General features: G+C 35.0%; 2 protein-coding genes across 5 annotated transcripts; one reads left to right on the top strand and one right to left on the bottom strand.

Annotated features, from left to right (window-relative positions):
- The first annotated feature begins 1,727 nt into the window (after nucleotides 1–1,727).
- LOC110797960 (uncharacterized) lies at nucleotides 1,728–7,749 on the top strand. Of its 4 annotated transcripts, none has more exons than XM_056839261.1 (9): nucleotides 1,728–2,085; nucleotides 2,225–2,317; nucleotides 3,609–3,719; nucleotides 4,147–4,376; nucleotides 4,764–4,982; nucleotides 5,062–5,154; nucleotides 5,570–5,709; nucleotides 5,804–6,192; nucleotides 7,471–7,749. In XM_056839261.1, exons 3-8 carry the CDS (start codon nucleotides 3,620–3,622, stop codon nucleotides 6,186–6,188), a joined length of 1,167 nt encoding a protein of 388 aa, XP_056695239.1. In that variant the 5' UTR covers nucleotides 1,728–2,085; nucleotides 2,225–2,317; nucleotides 3,609–3,619; the 3' UTR covers nucleotides 6,189–6,192; nucleotides 7,471–7,749. The 4 variants fall into 4 exon arrangements, with proteins under 4 accessions (XP_056695239.1, XP_056695238.1, XP_056695241.1 ...); XM_056839260.1 differs by having other exon boundaries at nucleotides 2,222–2,317; XM_056839263.1 differs by lacking the exon at nucleotides 3,609–3,719 and having other exon boundaries at nucleotides 1,730–2,085.
- Nucleotides 7,750–10,055: 2,306 nt separating this feature from the next.
- LOC130469784 (uncharacterized) lies at nucleotides 10,056–15,205 on the bottom strand. Its single transcript, XM_056839257.1, has 5 exons — nucleotides 14,716–15,205; nucleotides 12,029–14,192; nucleotides 11,798–11,941; nucleotides 10,522–11,388; nucleotides 10,056–10,418 (listed from the first exon to the last, which is right to left on the bottom strand). The coding sequence occupies exons 1-5, from the start codon at nucleotides 14,793–14,795 to the stop codon at nucleotides 10,146–10,148; spliced, it is 3,528 nt and encodes a 1,175-aa protein (XP_056695235.1). The 5' UTR covers nucleotides 14,796–15,205; the 3' UTR covers nucleotides 10,056–10,145.
- Between the last annotated feature and the right edge of the window lie 5,601 nt (nucleotides 15,206–20,806).

Here is a 20,806-nt window from a genome sequence, read left to right as displayed (position 1 = left end):
AAATTCACGTTCCTTATCCTAGGCGTATTTACTTTATGTTATAATTCCTAAATCTTAATATTTAAATATAAATTAATAACTGGACAATCCTACGCGGACGCTCCCAATGCTCAACAAAAAACTCCCCTATATATACATATATATAAATATATAGTCTATGATTATAATGTACACGCGAATTTTCTTATCCTTGCCTCTCACATAAAAAGTGAGATCCCGAAGTAATAATACCTTAGGTGATGTCCTAGTTGGTTGAACCTAAGGCGAATATGAACGTGATGTGGACTTTCTACGTAGGAATGACGTTTGGCGTTATAACTTATTCTTGTTCGGTTTGGGAGCAGCAATGGAAGACACGCATCACAAAGTATGTATACTGAATTATGCTCATTGATTATGTGCAATTAATTTGTATTCTGGCAATTATGGTTTTTTCACATGTCAATTGGATCGTTCATAACCTAACACATTCGACCCGTTCTTATCCAATCGTAGAACAACTACATCGTTACAATAGCAAAACAACTGCCTACTACTTCCCCCATTTGAATTACCCAAATTCCCTGAAATTTTGGAACCACTACCTATGTTAAATTTTTATTTTATAAATGTAATAATGGTAAATCAAGGACGAATAAGGAAGAAAATGGAAATAACTAAGTGAAGAACTTCTTTATATCTATAACGCAAATTATGGAAAAATCAAAGAAGAAAAAGTGAAGTAGTAAATTAAGAACATGTGCATATTTATCCATGGACAACGGTCATACACTGACACACTATAAAATTTCAAATTATTAGTATGTAGACTAATTAGAATGTGCCGCATATACATGGTTAAGAGGTGCGGTTAATTTATTTGGTCATCGCCACAATGTTAAGAGTCAAAACTAAAATAAGTTGGGTTTGTATTAGGTTATGTTGGCTCATAATTGGGTTAAGGTTATAGTTGGGAAGACGTACTCAAGGTTATGACGGGTGTTTATGGGGAAATTCTTGTTCATTTTGATAACATTTTAGCTACGTCTATGCCTTTTCTTAAGTTCATGTTTTTCTAGGTCATTTCATTTCACTTCATTCGGTTAATGATAAGTTACGTTATGATTTAGCACTACACAATTATGTATTGCGTTTCCAAAATATCGACCAATGTCAATTATCTAGGTCACCAACACCACTTCACATATGCGTACCTCCAATTTAAACACGCTAAATCAAACTATTATTGTCGTGTTAATGTTGGTCATTCTATCATGGGTTTGAAATTTGAAAGCTCATTATTTGCATCAATATCAAAATAAACTATTTACAACTGTACAAAATAGAGGAGATATTAATTACGTAACTTAATTGAGTCATTCCTTTATTATAACCCATGATGACAGATAGCGACTACTCCGTAGTTGTTTAAACTGTTGCATGATTTGACAAGTTGGTAAAAATCGTCCATGTACTACTAGTACTATCTTCTTTTAACCTCTTATTGTACCACTACAAGAATCAGTAGCAACGAGGGCGATTATTTTGTAAAAATAAAGGCGCCAACAAAGTCGCCCTTGTATAAAAAGGCAAACAGGGCAAAAAAATGGCGTCCTTTTTTATAAAAACAAAGAGGGCGAAATGTTATTTTGCCTTCTTTGATAAGAACAGAAAGGACAACTTCCAACGGTTTGTTGTCTTTAATAATAGAAGAAGTAATAGAAGGGCGACTTTTATGATTCGCCCTCTTTGATCAATTATTTAAAAAAAAAACAAAAGAATTAACTCCAGGAACGCACCACTGCACCAGTGCTTCACCCTAACTTCTATTCGCGAGAATCCCAAAATGAAGGAAATGAAATTTGATTTCTCTATATTCAGCTTCCTCTCTCCCTAAATCTGCAATTTAGAAGCTCTAATTTATCTTTCTCAATCCCTCTCCATCTTCAATCTCGCTGGTCATAAACCCTAATACTCTGCATTTTGGTTCGCCTAAAATTTGGTAGAGTTTGCCTGAAATTTTGTTGAGGTAGCCTGAAATTCGATTGAGGTCGCCTGAAATTCGGTCCAATAGCACCTATCTGAAGTTCCCCTGAAGTTCGTCTGGTATCGTATTTGCTCAACCTCTTCTCTCTTTGCGTTTTTTTTTGTGAGCTGGTATTTGAATTTTGAACCTAATTGACGAATTAGGATTTGTACAGTAACTTGTGTCATATTTTTTATGATTTGTTGTTGTATGTAGTAGAGAAAACGAAGAAAAAGAAGGAATAGGGCGTCGGAAACTATTTTTGAGTGCTCTCCTTCTCGTCCTTGCGTTCCCTGTCAGTACTCTGAGAAGGTTTTTACTCTCTCCAAAATCACCAATTTCATGTTTTAGTTTTGTTTATATTTCTGTTACTTCAGTTTGATTCAATTGAATTTGATTAAATTGAATCCATGGGAAATTTAATTTGTGGGAGAATTAATCTGGTGCTCTGCCCTGTGAATGTTATTTTCTCATAGCACTATAGTCTCTTATCTCTGTTTAAAGGCATTTGGTTCGGGTTTGCACTGCACATTAGTCCTATCTTATTTTTCTGGCCAAATTCATTATTTTCTCTTTGTTATTATATTAAATATGCATATGTGTAACATCCTAGAATGAACCCGTAGAATTACGATATGGCTTAATGTACTCCTTGTGTATAGTTGATAATCACATACGAAGTACAATGTAATCTGTATTATGATTGGATTTACTGTTTTTTTCCGCTTTCATGTAAGTCTTTGTTTCATATCACTCCTTATTAAGTCTAAACTTCAAACAGATTGTAAAAGCTAATGACAGGAGATGAGCTTTATAAGTTGTGTCCAAGATCAACTAGTCAAAGTCAATACTCAATACTTTTGTTCGGAGAGTTGTCAACATAAACAAATGGGTGGATCAGAAAAAATATATCAGGAGTAAATTAAAAATATGGCATTATAGAGGGGGGTAGGAGGATCGAATTTTCCGAAATCAATAAAACACATATATACTACTTGTAAGTTAGCGAGAACGAGATACTATTATCATTTCCCCTCAAAAAAAGAAGATACTATTATCATTTGGTTAATATGTTGTATATTGCTTAGCAATGAAGCACATTTTCGATCAAGGTTGACCTAAACATGTAGGTGAGGTAACTGGGTGTGCTTCAAATCAAGCCTTATCTCAACAGTACTAGTCATAACAGAAGAACTTGTCGAAACAGTTCCAATCACTTACTATCTTTGGAAAGTGCAATAAAAATCATCTAGCAAGCAATCTGTCTACTTGTTAGCTGAGTATCTTTGGAGAGACTTGCTGATTTGACTGTCCTTAAATTTGATCAGTGTAGGTTGAGGTATATTTAGCTTCCTTCGATAACTACTTTTCTTTAACTTGAATACAGTTCCATTTGGGCCTCACAGAACTTCCAGATTAGTGTATCATTAAAGAAGTCTGTAAATGCTTAAGCTTTTGTTTTGAGGTTGAGATATCTTATCCTTTTTGATTGTCAATGCCCCTCCTTGCTTTCTCTTTCTTGTCATAGCTAACTTCTTTTGCTGCTACTGCTGATGTATTAATTGCTAAGGCATATTCTAAGAAATGTCTTCTGATTTTGTAGGAAAAAGAACAATGAATCCGGAGACTCAATCATCGTTATCGCAATTAGAATCTAACAATAGTAATCACCTCGTAGAGTCTACCATTCAACAACCAAAGAAAAAAAGACAAGGTAGAAATACGTCAGCAGGATCAAGCAATTTTCTATCTGTTATAACAACTTGCAATATTCTACTTTGGAATTCCCAATTGTTAGTACATAGACTGCTAGATGATCTACTTTAAGAGCCGAAGTCAATTAATTATAAACAATTTCATGTTTCCACACACATCTTCTAGATTTATACAACTGAATATTAAGAAAAACATATTCTTAGAATGGAAAAACAGATTCTAATATTACTATCTCAGAAACAGATTCTAATATTTCTATCTCAGAAACAGATTCTAAACTAGAAATTTGATCTTACAGAAACTTCAGTGAACAGCTAAGTAAAACTATAACAACTTCCTTCCCCCCATCCCCAACAAAAATAGAGAAATCCTCAGAAGATACATCATTTTCTATATCTGTTTTGTTTACATTCTTTTGTTTTCAGGTCCCTTTCGAGGTCCAAGCAGAGCACTTAAATATAAAAAGTTGAGAAGTGTGCAACCAGGAAAGGTCAAAGTTCGTATTCCAGCAGCTTTGGGATCTATTGTGGGCGATCGTGCAAATCAATTTGTGGCCGAATGTACTGATTGGGTGAAAGAAATATGCCCTCTTAGTGTTACAAGTTGGAATGACATGCCTGAAGAAGCAACAGATCGATTGTATAGTAGGATTAAGGTATGGCTTACTAATTCAAGGCTGCTACCAGTAATTTATTATTCTCTCCTTAAGCTTTGTCTGCTAGCAATACATGGAGATGTTCACAGACTTGGTGAATAAACTGCAAAGCTAGATGATTTGTCAAAGAAGCAGAAAAGAACTTGTACTTCCAAATATAAAATATTGTTAGATTTTAATCTCTGTTTCTTCACTGAAATATGATATTGTTTGTGGAAGATGAATTGGGATTAAATGAACATCTAGGTACTTTAGTTTCTTGCTTCCTTGAGTTTGAAATATTGTTTTAATCATGCAAGCCACCATTTCTGCTAGTCTTTGCTGTGACCAGCAGCAGCAAGTTGAACTTCTCTTTTATAACAAGCTGTCGTCTTCAACTTTTTGTAGGCTAAGTATGACTTCAGTGAAGCTGACGGTGCACACATTGAGAAAGCACTAAGGATTCAATGTTCTGCCCTTTACAGACATCGGAGAGAAAGGCTGAAGGCGGCCTATTTTTCAAAGAGCAGAAATTTGAAAGAGGTGGAGCGTGCCTGCCCAGCAACAATTGATCTTGCTCAATGGAGGTGGCTTATATATAGCTATTGGAACCTTCCTAAACAGAGGGCAAGTATTAATTACGATATATATATTTATTTGCATTGTCATCGTTTAGTAATTTAATATACAGTTTTGTAAATAATAGGAAAGAAGTGAAAAGAATAGGGCGAATGCTCTTTCAAAGAAGATCCGGTCAGCTTGTGGTGCCAAATCAATAGCTAGGACAATTTATGAATTGGTGAGCTTCTTGTCAAACTTCTTGTCAAACTTTACTGTTTATAATTATTGAAAACTTTACTGTATATATTATCAGCTTGCTCTAGGTTAGTTATCTACCCTACACCTACCGAGTCTACTGACTACTTATGTTCCAAATCTCCGTATAGACTCTAGAGTTTCTTCAGGTTTTGAGCAACTAGAAGTTCTAGCAAAGAAATTACCAACGTATTTGTTTGTCAATACTTTGTTGAAATGTGCAGTGGCTTTAGTCATCTTATTCTGTTCAATCATTCAACAGTGACATAACAACTGCTGTATGATTGTTATGTGCATGTTTTATCTGTCTGAAAAATTAACATCTAGAAAACTGGCGTGGTTGGCACTATGTTTGGAACGATGAGGAGAATGAAAACTTTACTGTATAAATTTCCTAGGAACTTGAGGCAGAGGCAGGTAGTAATGAGCGTGAAGAGGAGAACGAGGCCACAAATGCATCTAGTTCAAATGCAACTACATTAACAACACAAGCTAATGGCGACCCTATGTATTTGAAGCTATGGGAGAAGACAAAGAGGTATTAATTTGTCAATGCAAGGATAGTCTGGTTGCATACAGTTTAACTCCTACACTCATCACTTTCTCTCTTCTTACTTTTATATTATCGATAGGCACAAAAATGGAAAGTTTGATGACGAGGCTGAAATTAAGTACAACGAGTTTAAACAGTTGCATGAGAAAGAAGTTGGAGAGAAAGGTGCAGACAATGTTTCCGTAGATGTGGCCTATGAAAAAGTTCTTGGATATCGTTCAGGTTATGCACGGGGGTTGGGTAAAGGTCACCCGGTGTTGTCCAAGGACGGGAAGAAAGGAAGGGCTGAGTTGGAAGTAACTGTAGTGCAACTCCAGAATGAGAACAACACGATGCGAGCTGAATTTGAGCATCATAAAGCTGAAACTTTGAGAAAGGAAAATGAAGCTAAGAAGAAACAAGAAGAACTGGAACAGAAGCTTAAGTTAATCATGGAGAAAATTGGCCTTGAATCCTTGACATAAAGAGGTAATATTTGATACTTGAAATGAAATTGAAATTATTGTGAATATATACTTGTGGGGGTTGGGGTAAATACAAGTATTTTATGGGGAGATGCTGCCAAAATTAATTTTAAATTTTGATAAGATTATAATATCTGGATTAAGAATTAACTTTGACAAGATTAAACTCTTTTAGTACAACTGTACAAGGGTATATTACAGATCGTTAGCTGAAAAGTGATAACATATTTACATGAGTAGATATAAATTTATTGAGAGATCTGAGCATTTATAAACTGTTCTAGACATAGGAAAAACAATGAGAGACCGGCCATTTCCTGTGTTTCACAAGTTTGGGTGATTTTCATGTACTTGTATAGGTGTTGCACAAATAATACTGCAAGGGTCAAAGATGGGAGGGGCATGTGATGTGGTAGGAGTTTCATCTAAGAATAGGTTATGGTGACTAAAAACTGTTGTCGAAACTGCTATTTGGCTAGTTGGTGCTTGGTAAATATGGTAATAGTATAATTAAAAAGTCTGTACATTCGTGAAAAGAACATTGCCTGAAAGGGTGACCGAAAGTCTAGATCCTGATCTTCTTACAGACATAGATGGAGAGAGCGGGAAGATGTTGGAGATCTTGATATCTATACTTGAAATAGCTGTTTCTTGCTGTGCTGACATCCCGCAAGATAGGATTGGCATGAGTGATGTTGTTAGAGAGCTATCATCAATTAGAAATAAGCAGATGATCAGAATTCCATAGGGTCATGATTCTACTAATTAATACTTTGCCTACAGCTTGACTCAGACAGTACATGATCAATGATCTACTCCATAACACAATATTGTTCTATTGATTCGCAGAAGTTGGATTTCAGTTATTCGCTGTTTAGTAGTGGAGGGTTTGTACTTTATAGGTGCAATATCAACCTTTGTAATATTTCTGTATCATACCTTCAAGGGTTCAGTTGGCAAGATACTCATAGAAAAACTAAAAAAGAATGACATGCGTTTCATTCCCTTTGCGAAAGTCATCAGGGCATTCCTTCCATCTCCTTTTCAGGGATCAGCAAACAATACAATGAGCCATTTTTATTTTTTCTAACCTTCCAGATTATTCCCAGGATTTGGTTGTAATTTCTATACATATATTGGTGCTTGTTTCTCTAAAGATCTTCCATGTATTGTATCACCCTCCTGCTATACATGCTTTACTTAGGTTTTTAGATGATAAAGAAAATGGTTGAGCTGTGGATGTACTAAGAATCTATTCTAACATACTCCTACCTGTTTACAGGATCTTGATGCTGGCTGGTACTGAATCAAGGAATGTTTGTAGGCTACATATTACTCACAATTCTGCTGGGGTGTTGTTATCGTTTGCTCAAACTCAGTAATCAAGCTGTTGTGCTCAACTTTATGACACAATCAGGACAGCATGTAAAACTGATCGCCTTGGAAGATGCTTGATCACAGTGCTTATTTTATTGTATTGACAGATTCAAATTATATGATATATGTTGTTCTCCAATCACCTATTCTCATTACATGATATATGATTTCAAAATCTTCTGCATATTTCTTACACAATCAGTTGTCTTTTATATGATATATGATTTATTTTTTTAAAAATAAAAAATAGAACAAAGAGGGCAACTTTAACAAGTTGCCCTCTTTGATTTTGAACAAAAATGACGCAGACAATTGCCCTATTTAAACTGTTTTAGAGGGCGAAAAATCATCAAAGAGGGCGAGATTTAAGTTGCCCTCCTTGTTTTCAAACAAAGAAGGCGAAAATTATTTGGCCTATTTGATTTTGATCAAAAAGGGCGAATATATAGTGTTGCCCTGGAAAGCTAATAGGACGAACCTAACAGGGCGAGTTAAGGGCGATTTTTTTTTCGCCCTTAAAAGCTAAAAAGGCGATATGTTGATAAAAAAGGGCGACATTTTTCGCCCTCTTTGATCCTGTTTGTTGTAGTGTACTTAAAGCCACTTCACTATTCCCCTTTATAAAGTGACTTTGTCACGCCCTGACCACCCAAACTAAACGTTTGGGGATAACATCACTAATTTTTTTGGTAGAATATTATAACTCATAAAACATCATTCTTATAAAATCGTTCATAAATACATTTGAATGGCGTCATTTATAAAACACACTTATAAGCACATTTCAAATCTTATAATCCAAATAAAATTAGCATATCATTAATTATACCCAAATTCTTATATGAGACTGTCCTCACCATCAATTGATGGTGAGACCAGTTCACACTTGCGAATTTAGGTATGTTACTTCTATAGTTTAGACATGTTACTTTTTTTTTATGGAAATTTTGTGCAACACTACCTTTAAGTTTGGACGTTTTGTGAATTACTACCTTATAAAAAAGTTTTTTAATTTTGCTACCTTATAAGTTTGTTTAGTTTGAGTAACACTACCTTGTAACAGTTTCTGTCAAATTCCTCCGTTTGTGGGCCCCACCTCCAACGGCTATATTCAACTGCTTAACTCCCTTTCCCCCTTATTTAAACTTCCTGTAAAGTTTTATCAACCACATTCAACCAATTTTTCGGAAAAAAATCAAGAAATCTGGGTAATTTTTTTCTCAAAGTAAGATTCGCAATTTGGTTGAGGAATCGAGTAACCTAAAGGTGAGTGCATTAAATTCGTTCTTGTTCTTCAATTTCTGGGTTTATTTTTTCAATTTAGGGTTTTTGTTCTTGTTCAATTTTATTAAATTCGAATCCTTTTGATAAATTTAGCGTTTGAAACCTTTGAATTGTCATGTGAAAACAACTACATTGCAAAATTGGGTTCTTGAATTGACTAAAAATGTGGGTATTCGTGGTTTAAAATATCAATTTTGATCGTTATTTGCAATTTGGGGGTTTTTGATTGAGAAATCAAATACTAATAATTAGTTGTTTTAACTGTTGCAGGATGTCGAGTGGGTCTCCTTGTGCTTCAAAAAAATGTTATTGTGGCATTCCATCCAAGATGTTGACATCGTGGACAACTGATAACCCGGGGAGAAAATTCTTGACTTGTAAGTTCTCTGATGTACACACTGGTAGGAAAGGATGTGGTTGGTTTTATTGGGTTGATCCTGATGTTGTGGAGTGGCAAAGAGTCGTGACGAATGAACTGGTGGTGGAGAAGAGATTGCTGAAAACAGAGTTGAGGGTCATGATGACAGAATTGCAGAAGTTGGAGGATGACAAAGCCCTTCTTGTTGCTGCCAATGAGAGGCTTGAAAGGATATGCAATGGTGGAGTGGCTGGAATGAAGGGGACAAAGGATAAGGGCCAAGAAATTGCCCATTCTGTATTTTGGTTTGTTGTAGGATTAGTTGTTTGTTGTGTGTTGAAGTTTGTAATGAAGTTCCTCTAGTGTAAACGCGACAATGGAACGGGAAATTGGATTTCATGTAATGTAATGTAATGTTGTTGACATTAGTTGACTCTAATCATTTAATAATGGTAATTCTAGCTTATGACAATATCTTTTTGCATTAACTTGTGTTCGATTATTAGCTCCGTTTAATTGTGTACCGATTAAAACTTGGTTAGTATACGTGCTCGTTTCACCTGTCATTCACCACAGAGGATAAATCTATAAATTAGGTAAAGTCCTTGAAGTCAACGGGAGTCAACTTTGGTCCATTGACTTAGTTTAAATGGAGGACAAATTTTTCTCAAATGAACCACACCTGAACATCATATATTCATAACAACAATTCAACAAGTGAACAACAAGAACAACAACTTGTTAAACCTGCACTTAACTGAAACGAGCCACGCGTGAGCCGAGCTCGAACGTCAAATATAATTAAGGGGCAAATGAATCTTTACACAGTGTTCCAATGTAAACCTTGCACCTAATTAGAATTTTCATTGCCAAAATGTAACCTTGTTGCTAATTAGAAACCTTAACTACTTGTTCAAAGGAATTACAACCAACAATACTTAAATATGCCACACTGGTTTCTTTGTTGTCTGCAATTTGGGTCTGAGTTTTGGAGGGAGTGATGTTTGAGGCTGATGAGTTGATGTTTGGCTGGATGGACCTGGATGCTGACTTGCTGTCTGACCTGGTTGCTGACTTGAGGTCTGACTGAGTGGAGGAGGTTGATAACTCCCTGTCTGACTGGATTGAGGTGGAGCATTAAATGTCTGTTGCATGGTAGCTGCACTTGAGTTTTGTTGCTGTGGTTGAGTGACTGATTCAGCATTATACCTCTGCATACACAACAGAAACACATATTGTTAATGACAATAGAAACACAGAAACAGATTCAGCTCTAAACAACAGAAACAATGTAAATACATGACAAAAACTCACCCTTAAAACTCTTGCAGCCCTCTTGTTTCTGTCAGCAACAACCCATGGGTTCTTGGAGGGATCCCTCCCTGGTTCCTTGGGCTGAATAACACCAGGTGGATTATTGCACTTTCTCTTGTTGTGGCCTGGTTGTTTACAGTTTGAGCAGTTATTCGGCTTTTTCCCTCGCTTCACAAACCTCTCCTCAGCATCCTCACCTGCTTCTTTCTTTCTCTTATGTGACTTAGGCCTTCCTGGCATTTTCCTTAACAGTGGAGGCAAAGGTCGAGGCAAATCTGTTTTCTTCCACTGCTTCATCCCGGGCATTGGCTTGATATGAGGCGAGTAAGTTGCTAAGTATTTGGCCTTTGAGTAACACTCATGAACAAAATCTTCAGGCCTCCACCTCTTCTTCACAATACATGCATAAGCATGTGGACATGGTATTCCCGTTAACTCCCACCTAAAGCATGTGCATGTCAACTCCTTCAAATCTACCACATGCCTATCAAAAGCAGTTTCCACCTCCCACTCATCTAATCTAGAAGGACAGACTATACAATTCAAAGATGCTTCATAAACCCAAGCTAAAACCTTCTCAACAAATGGCATAAACCTCCCCTCATACTTTTGAATACCCTCCCACTTCTCAGCATTCCTTCTCATTACGTACCTCCTAATCCAATCTAGGCAGGTTATTATTGGTTTATCCCTAGCTTCCCTTATCACAGCATTAAATGTCTCACAAAGGTTGTTGAGCAACATGTTAGACCTAGAATTCGATCCAAATGCATGTCTACACCAATGAACAGGAGGTATGTCACTCAAGTAGTTATATGCATCCTCGTTTAGCTCTTTGATTTCAGCCATGTAAGAATCATGCCAATGCTATACATGTAACAAACAAAAACAAGGATGACATCAACAAACAATAACAAATGCTATACATTTATACATTTAGTGCGATTAAGTCCCGACTCGGGTACGTGTCCAAGTCACGATTCGGGAACGTGTCCAAGAAGCATGCTTTACTTTTCTACCCTAAACACACATGCTTTTAAAATAAAATCACAAGTGCAACCAAATTTAAGAATACGAGTCGATTTCTAAAATAAAATCACAAGTGCCGCCAAATCTAAGAATACGAGTAGATTTCTAACATGAAAGCCTAAATGCAAATAAATCTAAGAATACGAGTCGATTTCTAACATGAAAGCCTAAATGCAACTAAATCTAAGAATACGAGTCCATTTCTAACATGAAAGCCTAAATGCAACCAAGTTGAAGAATAGCAAACCTTAGTTGTTGATCTTGCTGCTGCCCAAAACAGGTCCTTATAGGCTGTGCCACTGAATTTATTCTTGAAGTTAGCCCATATGTGTCTAGCACAAAATCTGACCTCGGCTTTTGAACTCACAACAGATATAGCATCCAATAGTCCCTGAATTGAAACAATAAACAAAAACACAAGGTTAGTAAACCATCCAGAAACTGTACCTCATTGAACAAAAGAATAAAACTATATTACCTTTTGCCTATCAGACATAAGAGTCAATCCTTCTCCGTCATGGTGTCCTATGTCCTTCATCAGCAAATCAAGAAACCATGTCCAACTGTCAGCATTCTCAACTTCCACCACTGCCCAAGCTACGGGAAAAATATTGTTATTTCCATCTTTGCTCACAGCCACTAAGATCATTCCTGGATGAGCCCCTTTAAGGTGACAACCATCTACTCCAATCAGGGGCCTACATCCATTCTTAAAACCCACTTTGAGAGCCTCAAAACAGACGTACAATCTTTGAAAGAACGGAGTGGGGTTGTCTCTAATCTGGCATTGTACATAGGCTGAAGAACCAGGATTGTATTGAAGAATTGCATACCCATAGTCATACACAGCAGCATACTCATCTGCAGCATCCCCATACAGAATCAATTTGGCTCTAGCCCTAGCAAACCATGACTTGTAGTATCCAATATGTAGCCCCGTTTCCTTGTAAACCCTTTCCCTAAACTTAACAAGCCTCCAATATGGTTCTGACCTCCACTCCTCCAAATACTTCTCAGCTAACCACTCCGATGTGATTTTAGAACTTGAATGAACCACACCACAAGTATGCTTTAACCTTAAAGACTTGATCTGAAACGTTTCTTCCATCCTTAGTTTCTTCACATGAATCTTAAACCTACACTTATGTGGATCATCACACACACACTTTACAAGCTTTGCATGCTTTTTATCCCATGGACAACTACATCTATACCTACAATACACACTCACCCTCTTCCTTCCATTATGAAGAAGGTAGTAATCGTAGTGCTTCTCGATCGAATGATACCTTATCGCTTTCCTAACAGCATGAACACTCGGGAACTTTAAACCCAAACTGAGCACAATCTTTTTCTTGAAGTCTGACTCTTGATTAAAGGTAGGGTATGGATCTACTTCATCATCTGAACCACAAAGACTTCTAAGCTCCTCTGAATCATAATCCACCTCATGTTCTAGATCCACTTGTTCTTCCACCTCAGGTGCTAGATCCACTTGTTCTTCCACCTCAGGTGCTGCAACCTTATCTACCCTCTTATTTCCCCTCAACACAGTAGACAATGGCTCACAGAACAACTCATCCTCCTCTAGTTGTTTTCTGTCCTCTTCCCCTGGTTCAAACTCCACATCTAAATCTGAAAAGTCTGAATCACTTTCAGACCAATCACCAAACTCATCATTTTCAAATAAACAGTCCCCAGGATCCTTTTTCTTTCCTTTCCCCTTTTTCTTCCCTACTTTTCCTGCTTTTCCTTTGACCTTTTTCCCCTTCTGTGCTACACTCTTTCTCCTAGGGGTAGAGGTCTTCAAATCTGGACTAAGAAGAGGTGGGTTTGCAGGCAGAGGTGTTTTTGAAGGTTTTGTGGGAGTGGTGGTGGTATGAGGAGGGATTTCTGTTGGTTCTGTACTTGGAGTGTGAGGATCAACTGAAGATATATTTGAGGGAATAGGTTTAGGAACACTTGCTTTGACAGTGGCTGAAGCAATTGGCTTTTTTAATTGGGTTTTGTTGGGTTCTTTTACAGTGGATGGATTCTCACTTGGCCCTGTACCCTTTCCCATGTAAATCACATCAGGATCAAAACCAAGCCTTGGGCTTCTCCTAACTAGGGAAAACTTTGACTGAAGTGGTTCCATTTTCACTTGTTTTAGGGTCACTGTTGATGGGCCAGCAGGTTTGGTTGTAATGGGCTGGGTCAGTGTTCTTTGTGGCCCAGAAGGATTGCTTTGTGTAGCTTGTTTCAGTGGTCTTGGTGGTTTAAAGTTGGCAGTTTGGTAGGTAACAGATGGGCCAATAAAAGCTGGTTTGGATTCCTCAATAATGTACAAAATCACCCTGTTAGACCCATCTTTTGTCTCCAATAACCTCCCTATATCATCATGAGTGTGTATAATCTTCCTACCCTTAGTCAAATTCATCCCATGTAGCCTAAACCATACACTGAAATTCTCAATAATCCTCCCTATAGTTCCACTCATCCCTTTCATTACAAGCTCCCTCAAACTAAAAACAGTTAACTCATGCAACCACACTGTCAATCTAGTATACAACTTCCCACCAACATAATCAGTTTCCCCCTTATTGAAAACAAACTTTCCCCCCATCCATATTGCAAGATCAATGTAACCCAACTGCTCATTCCTACAATTTTAATTACCAAAAAAAATTAACTGCAAATCAACAGTGATTACAAAAAATTTAAAAAATCCCAAATCGAGTACATGTCCAAGTCCCAACTCGGGTACGTGTCCAAGTGTTCGACTTGGTTACACAACACGAACAAAAAAGTAACCACATGTAATCACTGTAAACTAATAAACTAATCAGTTATACTAATCTAATTTTTCCAATAATAAACAATTATTTCACAACACTAATCCAGAAACCCAATCCAGAAACCCTAGACATTAAAAAATTAGGGGTTTTTCAATTAAACAATCAATTAATCATTATTCACATTAAACAATCATTTAAACAATCATATTAAGGTTTCCAACAACATTAAACAATGAATTCGTGGATTTCAATGACAATAAAAAATTAGGGTTCTTGATTCAAAATTTCACAGTGCAATTAAAAAATTAGGGATTCCTAATTAAACAACTAATTAACCAATAATATCACATTAAACTACTAAAATCGCATTGTTTTAACTGTTTAATACCTGATTTGGGATCCACCTTGTCGGTTCGTTGGCATTATCCCCTTTCCCTTATCCTTTGGACCACTTCCTGTCGTTTTCATCTTTCCAAGATCTCCTTTTGGACCACTGCGCGTAATAAAGAGAAGAATCTCTTGACTTGAAGAAGATTCAGAAGTGTAGCATCATCAATTATGGCTTTAGGGTTTGTGGTTGAGATTGAAGGAGAGAAGAATAAATGTGAAGCAGAGGAAAAGAAAAATGACAGAGGAAAGAGAAAGGAGAAGATAGAAGTTGGTGGGAAAGCAAATGGGGGGACATAGGAGTAATTTCAATTATGAAAATGGAGGGAAACGTTGGAGGTGGGGCCCACAAACGGAGGAATTTGACAGAAACTGTTACAAGGTAGTGTTACTCAAACTAAACAAACTTATAAGGTAGCAAAATTAAAAAACTTTTTTATAAGGTAGTAATTCACAAAACGTCCAAACTTAAAGGTAGTGTTGCACAAAATTTCCTATTTTATATAATTTTAGAGGAGGTACTTTTTTTAGTTTAGGTATGTTACTTCTATAGTTTATAGATGTTACTTTTTTTATACGGAGTAGTTTTAGGGGAGATACCTTCTTAGTTTAGGTATGTTACTTCTATAGTTTAGACATGTTACTTTTTTTATATATAATTTTAGAGGAAGTACTTTTTTTAGTTTAGGTATGTTACTTCTATAGTTTATACATGTTACTTTTTTTTATACGGAGTAGTTTTAGGGGAGCTACCTTCTTAGTATAGGTATGTTACTTCTAAGTTTAAACATGTTACTTTTTTTTTTTAAAATAATTTAAGAGGAGGTATTTTTTTTAGTTTAGGTATGTTACTTCTATAGTTTAGACATGTTACTTTTTTTTTATAATTTTAGAAGAGGTACTTTTTTAGTTTAGGTATGTTACTTCTATAGTTTAGACATGTTACGTTACTTTTTTTTTATACGGAATAGTTTTAGGGGAGTTACATTTTTAGTTTAGGTATGCTACTTCTATAGTTTAGACATGTTACTTTTTTTTTATATATAATTTTAGAGGAGGTACTTTTTTAGTTTAGGTATGTTACTTCTATAGTTTAGATCTGTTACTTTTTTTATAGTTTTAGAAGAGGTACGCTATTGGTTTCGCGCTCGTCACACCGTCAAGTTGACGGTGTGACTGGTCTCACAGGAGACGCGCTGTTAATTATAAACACATTTCTTATAAAACACATTTCATAAGGGGATTGTGGATGTTAGCAATAGATGTTACCTAAATTGTAGTTTATACCACCCATTTGATGGATTGTTCTTCCTAAGATTCAAAGACCAATTACTCTTGTAATTTAGGAATATATTAGTAAGTATAGAAAAATATCTTTAATTAATTGTCCCCTTTTAAAACAATGTGAATAATATTTCATAGTAAAACATGATTACATTTTAATAAAACACTAGTTGTGAAGCCCGGTCGTTGCCCGGGTTGTACGATAATATTTTGTGCATTGAAAACATAGTGAAATATAACCAAACTCTTTGAGTCTATGTTTTTTTCATCCTTAAAATAAAAATCAAATAATACTAAACTAATCTACTTAATCTATAAATTTTGAATATGAAATACTATTATTTTTGAACCACTCTTCTTAAAAATCTAATGAAACTCAAAAGGAAAACAACTCAAAATTATCAAATTAACACAAAACCAAGATGTTTTATATCATGTTTATTTATGATTTACAAATAAACCTATTTTTGATAGTTCTTCTACTTAATATGATTATTAAAATAAATTCATACAAATCATCCCCGAAAAATTCAATTACAAAAAAATATAGAGTATGGATACCTACAAAATCAAAACAAACGGCTTAGGGTCTGATAATGACAAATAAAATTATAAAAACTATAATAAACTGCAAAATTAAAAACGAAAATACCATGCTACAATTTTCTCCTTTTAAACTGTTTGATTCATGAACTGACTTAATCCAGTCGTTGGGACCTTCAAATTTTACCATTAATCTCTTATTAGAGCCTTTAGAAATTCGGGTAAAAACCGGATAAAACTGGAAATGTGAAGTAAAACACCAGCGCTACAAAATTCTAGCGCTGGCATTGTACGCGCCACTTCTTTCCAGCGCACAAATCCTCAGCGCCATTATTTTCTGGCGCTGTAATTTGTTTCTCACACAATCACGCAAGATAAGGGTTTAATCCAGCTGTAAACAAACAAATCTGGCGCTGAATTTTTCTGAATAATGTACGGTATATTGACAAATAATCTACATGATCTTAAAAGTTGTTTGCCATGATGAATAAATAAAGGGAGAGGATAAAAATTGTAGCAATTAATAGGAGGGTATCCATCACTTTTGTATCGAGATTTGGTGATTATATATTGGATCCTTATGTGTAAGGAATTGGAATTCCCTAAGTTAATTGATGAATCCTTGGAGGCCACAAACCCACAAATACTACTATTTCTATTACGAATATGGTGGACGAACAAAGTTTCGCCGTTGAAGACATGGATCTATGAAAAGGAAATGGAGTTTATATAAATTGATAAATCAGTATTTTATTTTTCTCAAAACTCTATCTATTTACTTTTTTATCTTAAAATATTATGAAGTAAATTTAATCTTTTTACCATATTTATCTATTTACTAAATTTTTTGAAATAATTAATATTTGATTGATGACTGGATTTTCCTACGTGGACGCTCCCAATGCTCTTGAAAAAACTCCCCTTTATATATATATACTAGTTTTAAGCCCGTGCGATGCACAGGTTAATTTAATTGATTTTTTTATGTTTTATATATATTATTGCAGTCAAAATTTTTTATTGGCTGATTTAAAGCCCAATATTAGAAGGTTTGTATTTATAAAATATCAAATTCAAATAATACAGGATAAGAGTTAATTTATGTTATGTTGTATTATTTGATTCTTCATCCTATTCTCAATCCATCAACTTAATTTATATATGATTTTATCTTTTAGCAAAAAATAAAAAAGATATTTATCATTTTATATCTTTTACATATTCGTTTAATCTTATCATATTATATCTTTTATATATTCGTTTAATCTTATTTTTTTATCCTAAACGTATTTACTTTGTTTTTACAATTGCTTAATTCATTCATAATTATTTATCCTAAACTATATAGTTACATAAATCAAATTTTATTTTAAGTGACGACATGTGCAAAAAGGAAACTACACTAATATAAAAAAACAAAAAAAAAAAGAGAAAAAGGAAAACAATCTCTTTGAGTGAACTAACTTTTTCGACATCAGATCAATGCATCAAGATATTTATAAAATTAGTTTTTAAGGTGTTTTTAATTTATTTGTAGTACACTAATCGATCGAGCACTTTTTCATGATCAATAAATTAAACCTTTTCAGAGATAATATCTATGGAGTACTACGTAGTTCATCTATACACACTCTGTTTCATAATTATACTCTTGTTGGACAAAAAAATACAGGGTTTATAAAAAAGTGGAATATATATAATATACAGAAAACCGAAATATAGTACATTAATTTGTATGAGAAAGTGGAGTACATGTTCTTATTTTTTTATGATTTTTAATTAATATACGAAGTAGTAATGGAAAGGTAGAGAATTGAATGACAAAAAAAATGTTAAAAAAAATTAGGACGCTCAATTAAGAAATCCATATTATAATTACGAAATGGAGGAAATACCAATTTAAGGTATTCGTAGTATAAAGTTTGTAAGAACAAAACACGGAGATTATATTAATTATAGCACGATCACAAAAATGTACAATCAAATTAATCATGGTTGTTCATTAATTGTAGGATATGTATATATACGCACTATAATGTGATCCATATATCAAGATGAAGAAAAAACAATGTGAACCGTAGGACAAATCAAATATTTCATTAAAATAATAAAAGTGATACTGTTAGAGTTATAGTATTCAGGAATATCATTCACTACAAGAATTTGTATCTTTAACGACAACCTAATTACGACGGGTCAAAAATCCCGTCGCAAAAGCCTTTTGCGACGGGGCTAACAACCAAACAATGACGGGAATAACCGTCGCAAATGTCTTTTACGACGGGTTGACGACGGATTTACGACGGGATTTCTATTAACGACGGCCCCCTTTTATGACGGGTCCGCGACAGGAAATCCCGTCGTTAATTAACGATTATTGGCCTTTCGCGACGGGATTTCCCGTCGTTAATAGTACAATTTCTTGTAGTGATTGAATCATCAAATTTGCTCGGTAACAGATCGATAGCATCGACAGTCAAAACAATATCCAATGGCATAATAACGTGCAAATACTCCATTATACGATCATTCAACTGAACAAAAGATTCTCAGGAAAAAAATCGAAACCTTTATCCAATTATCTAGTAATATCTAATCCTCCAATAACGCCATTTAAATCTACCAGATTTATTTTCCCAAAACCTTCCATTCCAATTCTCTAATAACATCATACCCTCCAAATCTCCAATGTACTCCGTACCACTATTGGCAAAATACATACATATTCACATAATTGTAAAATGTAAACTCTCGCAACTCGGACGACTTGGAACAAAAGGAACGTAAAGTTTAGATGTATATATATATATACAAAAAGGGTTAAGAGAAATAGGATAAATTTTTGTTGGAATCTATCTTTATCATACCAATTTAATCATGGCAAGACTCTATTTTTAAAAAAAAAATAAACCTAAAATATTTTATATGTGATGACATGAAAATCCTACGTGGACGCTCTAAATGCTTTTTCACATAATTGTAAAATGCAAACTCTCGCAACTCGGACGACTTGGAACAAAAGGAACGTAAAGTTTAGATGTATATATATATATACAAAAAGGGTTAAGAGAAATAGGATAAATTTTTGTTGGAATCTATCTTTATCATACCAATTTAATCATGGCAAGACTCTATTTTTTTTAAAAAAATAAACCTAAAATATTTTATATGTGATGACATGGAAATCCTACGTGGACGCTATAAATGCTCTCCAAAAAGCTCCCCTTTATATATATATATATTAGATTAGATTGTATAAAATATATTTACTTTATTTCTGAAATCAATATGACATAGGTAACGCATCTTACCAAAAATTAAGAGATTTAATTTTTTTTACTTTTATAAATCAGGTGCACTATATCCCAATAGGGAAATTGGTTGCAAAGACCACTTTGGTCTCGTGAAATAGAGAAGAGGGAACAAAGAGGAAGGAGGGTCGCGGATAGCCGTGTGGGTGGTGCTGGCCGACCACGAGTAATGGAATCACCACATCGTCGAAAAGGGGGTTGCGATCGTGGTTGCTGGTTGGAGCGGCGACATGTCGAGGAGGAAGAAAAGAGGGAGTATGGGTTGAGTTCAAGTTACTGTTTCGGCGACGGAATACAATTTAGACATGGTGCTCGTGTGTATTGGTCACAGAAATAGCAGAAATGTGTCGGAATAAGGAGGTAGCGGGCAGCGGAGGTGGAGGCAAGCAGTGGTGGTGGGGGTTTAAAACCGAAATAAAGGGGGTAAAAAGGGAGGGTTTCTAAACCTCAAGTGACTCAAGTGATCCAAATACAATCATCTTGAGTACCAACACATAATATGTTAGTATCAAAATGCAAAATTGCTTAGAAATACCACCAATATAAGTCATATGTGTTATTATTGTTATTCACATAATTTGTATTGGTACTAACTTATTCTGTATTGATACTCCAAATTCTGTATTGGTACTCACTTGTGTCCAATATGAACATAAGTCACTTGTGACAAAGACTTCCTCGTAAAAAGGTGAGAAAAATCCATGGTTTAATGATTAAAACTGAAATGGATGGTTGTCTAGTTAAGAAGTTATTTATAGCAGGAAGGGGTGTTCATTGACGTATGCATCGACTCATGTTCAAGTTTTTGAATTGACAAATGTAAAAAAGGATTAAGAATGTGGTGACTAAGTCCGAAATTTCAATATTGATTAGTGTCTACTTACAATGCTTACATTGCTGAGTCAAACAAGATGGAAATGGGTGATGACATTTGGAAAGAAGACTTTGACTTCC

Source organism: Spinacia oleracea, chromosome 3, assembly GCF_020520425.1.
Source record: "Spinacia oleracea cultivar Varoflay chromosome 3, BTI_SOV_V1, whole genome shotgun sequence".
Lineage (NCBI taxonomy): Eukaryota > Viridiplantae > Streptophyta > Magnoliopsida > Caryophyllales > Amaranthaceae > Spinacia > Spinacia oleracea.
This window is presented reverse-complemented; position numbering and strand designations above follow the sequence as displayed.